At 37.9% G+C, this 7,500-nt stretch overlaps 2 protein-coding genes across 3 annotated transcripts; one reads left to right on the top strand and one right to left on the bottom strand.

Annotated features, from left to right (window-relative positions):
* Positions 1-1,166: 1,166 nt before the first annotated feature.
* On the top strand, positions 1,167-2,513 carry LOC111450261 (germin-like protein 5-1). The gene is made up of 2 exons (XM_023090293.1): positions 1,167-1,385; positions 1,767-2,513. The coding sequence occupies exons 1-2, from the start codon at positions 1,265-1,267 to the stop codon at positions 2,300-2,302; spliced, it is 657 nt and encodes a 218-aa protein (XP_022946061.1). The 5' UTR covers positions 1,167-1,264; the 3' UTR covers positions 2,303-2,513.
* A 1,134-nt stretch (positions 2,514-3,647) lies between these two features.
* LOC111450262 lies at positions 3,648-5,634 on the bottom strand. 2 transcript variants are annotated; one of them, XM_023090295.1, is made up of 3 exons: positions 4,936-5,634; positions 4,798-4,854; positions 3,648-4,072 (listed from the first exon to the last, which is right to left on the bottom strand). In XM_023090295.1, the coding sequence occupies exons 1-2, from the start codon at positions 5,402-5,404 to the stop codon at positions 4,823-4,825; spliced, it is 501 nt and encodes a 166-aa protein (XP_022946063.1). In that variant the 5' UTR covers positions 5,405-5,634; the 3' UTR covers positions 3,648-4,072; positions 4,798-4,822. The 2 variants fall into 2 exon arrangements, with proteins under 2 accessions (XP_022946063.1, XP_022946062.1); XM_023090294.1 differs by lacking the exon at positions 3,648-4,072 and having other exon boundaries at positions 4,399-4,854; positions 4,936-5,632.
* Positions 5,635-7,500: the final 1,866 nt, after the last annotated feature.

Genomic DNA, 7,500 nt, shown 5'->3' with positions numbered 1-7,500 from the left:
GTACGTCATAGACACATTATAACTGTGTGTAATCCTTTTCCTAGTAGACGCATTTCAAAACCATGAGACTAACGGTGATACGTAACGGACTAAAGCGGACAGTATCTGCTAGCGGTGGACTTGAGTTGTTACAAATTAACGTATAAATATCGTGTTTGTTATTGTTCGATGAAACTATATGGATGCGGTGTCGTACCGTGCTATGTGGAGCGAGCATTTTGTAACTATGTGATGATTATGTAAAACAAGATCCGTGATATAGATGAATTTATTACAACGGAAAATTCTAGGACTAAGGCTATCTCTATTCATTGTTTGAAATTATCGTGTGAGACCCATAAAATAAAATAAAATAATGTTGTGTCAAATGTTGAATGGAAAGAGTATGTACTACCGCAGTGCTAGAAATTTCTCTAGTGTACAATTAGAGGAGTAATCGTGTCAGATCTCACATCGGTTAGAGAGAGAAACGAGTTCCTTCTAAGGGTGTGAAAACTTTAAGGGCAAGCCCAAAAGATAAAGTCCAAAGAGAACAATATCTACTAGTAGATTTGGACTATGACAGATGATATAGGAGCTATACATCGGACGATGTGCCAGCGAGGACGCTAGGCCCCCAATAGAATTGGATTGTGAGATCTCACGTCGATCGGAAAAGAGAATGAATCATTCCTTATAAAAATGTGAAAACCTATTCCTAGTAGACGCGTTTTAAAATCTTGAGGGAAAGGAGATATAAATCAAATATTCTTTATAATCTCTATCCTCGTAACTTTCTTAACGTTAACTAGTTGAACTATAATCTAATTATAAGATCTCACATCGGTTGGAGAGAGGAACGAAACATTCTCCATAAGGGTGTGCAAACCTCTCCCTAACATATGGGTTTTAAAAACTTTGAGGAAAAGTCTGACTATTACACCAATTAAGAGGGACGGACTTCGAGTTGGTGAGATCTAACTCCTTGGTTGGTCAATGCTCCCAAGAGACGTAAAGGTGTCCGACCAGGAACGTTAACGAGTGTCGAAAATTTCCACAAGAACAAACAAGATGGTGACAGGGGTCATTGACTTGCCTAAGAAGTGGCATCTTTGGTGCCTTCCAAGCCCCATCTTCTCAAAAAAATGCTATCATCATAACCTAATCAAACTCAATTCATAGCTCAATTATATATTAACTTCTTCAACCAACCACCGCCCACAACAACCACTTTTCTTTTTCCCTTTTGCTCTCCTCTTCTTCTTCACCAAATTTCTTCACAATCATGAACATGAAGTTGCCTCTCCCTGCTCTGTTTGCTGCTCCTCTTGCCTTCTTCTTCTTCGCCGTTGCCGCTGCCGATCCCGATCTTCTTCAAGACGTTTGCGTCGCAGATCTTGCTTCAGGTACCTACTCTTCCTCTTCCCCAATTTCCTTGTTCAAGCTCTGTTCCTTCAAGTTCTTGAAGGTTTTCAGGGTTCTTCTGGGTTTTCATTTGTTCATAGGTGGATAAAGGGTACAGGGTTTTTGCTTTGGTTTTCATTCAAAATGTCTCCATGTTCTTGATGTTCTTGATGTTCTTGATGTTCTTGAGCTAGAATTGAATTTGATCTTGTTTTCATTCGAAATGTCTGAAGATATCAGGAAATTCAGATTGATTCGAAGGATCTCCTCTGTTCTAATCCATGTTTAAGATCAGAAAAAATCATATGCCCTAATTTATACCAGCATTCCCAAACAGTTTATATTTCCAGATCATGAACATTTTAACATTTGAATCAAATCAGGAATCAAGGTAAACGGATTCACCTGCAAGTCGAATTTCTCAGCAAACGATTTCTTCTTCGACGGATTGGCCAAACCAGGCGCCACGAACAATAGCCTTGGCTCGCGAGTAACCGGCGCCAATGTCCAATCAATCCCCGGCCTGAACACACTCGGCGTCTCCCTCTCGCGGATCGATTACGCCCCTGACGGCCTTAATCCACCGCACACGCATCCACGCGCCACCGAGATCGTGTTCGTCCTCGATGGCGAGCTCGACGTCGGCTTCATAACGACCGCTAATGTCCTCGTCTCGAAGTCGATCAAGAAGGGCGAGATCTTCGTCTTCCCCAAGGGATTAGTCCATTTCCAGAAAAACAACGGCAAGGTTCCGGCGGCGGTAATTTCGGCGTTTAACAGCCAGTTGCCTGGTACTCAATCGATTGCGGCGACGCTTTTCGCCGCATCTCCGCCGGTGCCTGATAATGTTTTGACGAAGGCGTTTCAGATTGAGACAAAAGAGGTCAAGAAGATCAAATCCAAGCTTGCTCCGAAATAATAGAGCAAATCAATGGAGGTTTCTGTAAATTGAAGATTGTATTTGGATTTCTGTTCTTTTTTTTTTTTCACTGATTGATCGAGTAAGAATTAGGATTTGGGGATTTGTTTTTCTCCTGTTTTTTTCAATTGGGATCATTTTTTTCACTCGTGTTTTATATAGTTTTCTTCCGTTATTAGCATGAACTCGATCACCCTAAACAAAGTTAGGACGACCTTTTCTTGTCATTTGGCGGGATAATTGCTCCGAACAAGCTAAAGAACCATCCCTTTTTCAACCCTAAAAAAAAAGTTCAATATTTGAAATATATTGGTTTAGAATCGACTGAGTTGTTTGTTCTTAGAACTATAGTCATTCCCACCTCCTCGTGCCAATCCCACGAGTCAACCGTTCATGCTTCATTCCATGCTTTCATCACTAACATTTATCACGGAGTGGAAAAAGAGAGAAACTCGAAACCAAAAATAAATATTGTCAAATTAATATATTTTGCCGATACGATCAAAAGACTCAAAACCAACGAAGAACGAAGAACGAAGAACTGTTTCAAAAATTTATCTATGAAAGTGGAAAGGAGCAAGGCAACATACCCAAAGAACAATGCCAAAACCTCCAAAGAAAAGGCACCAAACAAACAGAGGAGGAGGCAACATTCTAAAGCAGAAAGAGCACCAACCAACCACAGGGTATCAAAAGCAACCTCCAGCCAACCAAAACTGACTTAGCACCAGAAACCCAACAACCCAAACAGAAGAACTAGGTGGTGGCTCCATAACAATAGCTTGAGAAGAGGGATCACCAATCCAAATTGGTTATCATCAAACAAAGAACAAACATCTACAGAAAATTCTCCATCGTCTATGCACATTTTCTGAATCAATGCTGTAATCACTAGCAATGCCCTCATTGAAATCCTCCTCGGCTTCGTTCTCGACCGAAACTTTTTGGGTCGCTAGTTGAATGAACAAGGGAAAAGGGATGGTTAAGGCCAGATGCTTGAATTAAACTTGCGGGCATTTTGTCACATAGCAATGAATGAGAATAAGTGTAACCGTCCAAGCTCACCGCTAGAAGATATTGCCCGTTTCGGCACGTTATGTATCGCCGTTAGCCTCATGGTTTCAAAACGTATCTACTAGGGAGAGATTTCCACACCCTTATAAGAAATGTTTCGTTTCCCTCTCCAACCGATGTGACATCTTACAATAAGGCTTCTCAGAAACTCGAGACAAGTTAAGTCAAGAATTTGATGAAACGTTAAAATAAAAAATCTAAGTTCCGCCATTTTCTAACTCAATCCAAAATATAACTAGAATTTGTATTTTCATTCTTAAGGTGAACTTTACATTCTTAAGGTGAACTAACCATAAAGGAGAGGAAAAAATGGGCATGTATTTGCCATCAGCTTAGCCCCTTAAAAAAATCATTTGTTGGTTTAAGATCACAATGGCCCAAGTCCATCGCTAGCAGATATTGTACTTTTTGGACTTTCCTTTTCGGGCTTCCCCTCAAGAGGACAAAATCTGCACCTAAAACAAGCCGCTACCGTTCCACTGCAACCATTCGACCCAAAGAAGAAAATATCTGCTAGCGGTGGGCTTGGGGCATTACAATAAGTATCACTAGCGAAGTTTCTAGCATACTATCAACTTAACTTCCATGAACTAAAACGGGGCGATGAAGAAGAACAGCAGACTAAGTTGTCCAATACAAGTCTCGATTTTTCGTACATATAAAATAGGAGACACAAGTGCATAATACTTGATCTTTCTGTAGATAAGCAAAGGGTGTTGTAATCACTATAGTTGTTCATAAGTAGAGAGCCTCTAGCTTTAAACATTCAACATTGATGTTACTCGGTCCGAAACATTAAGGATATCGTACACAAATAACATCGTCGGATCATCCAAAAACAATAAAAAAAAAAATTGTAAAACTCCTTCAAGAACTGTAGAACTCAATCTGAATTTTCAAATGTCAAAAGTGAGGATTGAAGACTTGATGCTCAGTAAAGTTAATTTGGTCAATATATTCCGGCTATGAACATACATCATCAATAGGATACTATCTAATAAACCAAACAGACTGCCAGTCTCACCAAACACACAATTTCTCTCATTTGCATAGCAGAGAACTGATCAAATCTGTCAATCCATGAACAACATTAAACTACTGAACACAGAATAGAATCGTCGAGTTCATCCGGGACACGACAAAAAAACGTAAAACTCCTTCAATGATCATAGAACTCATACTCAGATTCGCATATGACAGAAGTATGGAATGTAAAGTAAAGCTAATTTGGTCAACATATTCCTTTGGAGTATGCATTCCAACTATGAACATATATCAATAGGCTACTATCAAATAAACTAAACAGAACGCCAGAGCTTCACCAAACACTAAATTTCTCCTATTTGCTTAGCAAACAAGAGAAGATTGTGGGGAAAAGTTGATCAAATCAATCAATCCGTGGATAACAATTCGTTACATACCTCAACAAGCAAAACCCAATTGAATTTAATGTTTTCGTCCAGTGCCCATATGAACATCTACAAACAAAAACCATAGGAATATCATCAAACTTCATGAACTATCAAGTTTAATTAAGAACAGGAAAGATGAATGAATACCCAAGTGAGGATTGGATTCCTTGGAATAGAAATCATTCTTCTCAATAAGAACTTTCAACATTTGATTAGTGAACTTCCGGTGATTAGGATCAGTCGGAGGCCCATTCTTAGGATCTGAAATTGAAAGTTTCATGAAACAGAAACCACAGCCCTGATTAACGCTTCCATCAAAAACCATTTTATCGGAAGAACTTGTTCTTCTATTACAATCAACAGAAGAAGACGAAGAACAAGAAGAAGAATCTCTCTTAATCCTCCGCCGAAGAATCTGTTTCTTCGCCTTTCGAAATGGATACAACATCACTCGTTTCGCCTTTCCAAAACCCTTCTGTTTACCCAAATCAGGCGCGATAATTTGGGCCTTCGCCATACTTTTACGACGCTCATCGTCTTCATCATCAGCATCGTCATTAACACCACTACAACCAACATCTGAGAGATGATTCTCAGCATTTCCTGATTCCAACATATATAAATGTAAAATCCCAAACCGAAGAACAAGAAAAAAGGGAGAAAACGAGGATTGGGATTGAATTGAAATGAATTTCTTCGAAAATACGAATTGGATTGCGCTTGTTTTCCTGTATACTGTGAGAATCAGAACGCAATTTGTTTGTGAAATCAAAAAATTGAAGCCTCCAAGTGAGGTGGGCGTTCGATGAACAGAGGCAGGTGGCGCCAAGTTTATGGAACGGTGAGTGATGGGCTAATTGGTAATTTCCAGGATGATTTTGCTATTTTGTTCCTAATTTATAAATATATCAATTTATTTAAACATTTTTATATTATATAAATAATAAGTTTATTTAAATTTTAAATTTTAAATTACATAAAGTTTAAATATAACTATTTAAATAAAATAGGGTAATAAAAGAAAATAATAATTATGTTTTGTATTAAAAGTAAAATAATTAATAAAATAAAATTGTGAGCGAGAAAGAGTAATTAATTGAAATGGGGTGAGACCTCGGGAATAAGAATGAAATTCATATTGATGAAGTTTTAGATCGGGATTCAGACTAGAGCGATGAGCTCTACTGGTTGATTTTATTTAGGCATTTTAGTAAACAACATTCATGAAAATGAAAGTTTTTATTCTCGTTCTTGAAATAAATGGGACGTGAAGCCAACCATTACAACTAAAGGGATCAAATTGAAGCTAAACTTAAATCACGAGTAAGATGAAGCATAACTTACACTGCAAGCTGTTTCTTAGTGTCTTGACGTCAAAAATTCGATAAGCAATTTGAAATTCATTTTTGTGACACCCGAGTAAAGGAAGGGTACATGAATGAACCAAAACCACATCTAAGTGAGAGTGATCATGAGGATAGGATGACTAAGAAAGACTTAATAAGCGTTACTCGGATGTCCCAAACCACCGTTTATAAGGGTGTGGAAACCTTTCCCTAGAAGACCCGTTTTAAAGCCTTGAGAGGAAGCCCAAAGAGGACAATATCTGTTAGCGATGGATCTGGGCGGTTACAAATGGTATAAGAGCCAGACACCGGACAATGTGTCAGCATTCTCGCTGTTCTCCGAAGGGGAGGTAGACACGAGGCGGTGTGCTAGTAAGAACCCTAGGCCCCAAAGGAGGGTGGATTTGGGGGCGGTCCCACGTCGGTTGGAGGAAGGAAAGAGTGACAGCGAGGACGCTGGGCGCCGAAGGGGTGGATTATGATGTCTCACATTGGTTGGGGAGGAGAACAAATCACCATTTATAAGGGTGTGGAAACCTTTTCTTAGAAGACGCGTTTTAAAGCTTTGAGGAGAAACCCGAAAAGGAAAACCCAAAGAGGATAATATCTACTAGCGGTGGATCTGGGGCGTTACAGTTACTGTCTCTACCAAAAAGATGTACATTTCTTTTCGATGACTCAATTATAGAAACTTCATGGTTAAGCGTGCTCAGAGAATCTTTAAAGCAATTTTAATATTCAAAAGAAAATAATTATCTTTTTAGACTAAGATATGATATTATTTTTTTAGAGTATTACATAAAAAAATAAGATAAATCTGTTTCGTTTGAATAAAAATTATTTAAAGCAATTTTAATATTCAAAAGAAAATAATTATCTTTTTAGACTAAGATATGATATTATTTTTTTAGAGTATTACATAAAAAAATAAGATAAATCTGTTTCGTTTGAATAAAAATTATTTTTCTTGTCGTTACTTAAAATTTTTAAATTTTTATTTTAAAATTTGAATTGTACAATTTTTATTTATTTATTGACGGTTTGAAATTAGGGATGATCATCGAGAACCCGACAATAGATTTTGAACTCAAACCGACACCGATTGATCTAATTTTACAATCGCTTTTTTAAAAGTAGATAGTAGTAGTGGTAGTCGTGCCATCCATCAATTTTTAACTAAAGAAAGGTGAAAAAGGAGAAGAAAAAAAACATAGAAAAAAGAAAGAAAAGCCTCCTACAAGATTTAACTTTTTCTTGTTGGTGGGTCGTTTCGATCAAATTGACTCCGACCTTTAATTGGTTAGATTTCTCGATCGTTATACTCACCTCTACTCAAAAAAAAAAAAAAAAAAAAACTGGACGGGAC

The sequence above is a fragment of the Cucurbita moschata genome, unplaced genomic scaffold (assembly GCF_002738365.1).
Source record: "Cucurbita moschata cultivar Rifu unplaced genomic scaffold, Cmos_1.0 Cmo_Scf00012, whole genome shotgun sequence".
Taxonomy (NCBI): Eukaryota; Viridiplantae; Streptophyta; class Magnoliopsida; order Cucurbitales; family Cucurbitaceae; genus Cucurbita; species Cucurbita moschata.
The sequence above is the reverse complement of the archived record's forward strand: the minus strand, read 5'-3'. Positions and strand labels throughout refer to the sequence as shown.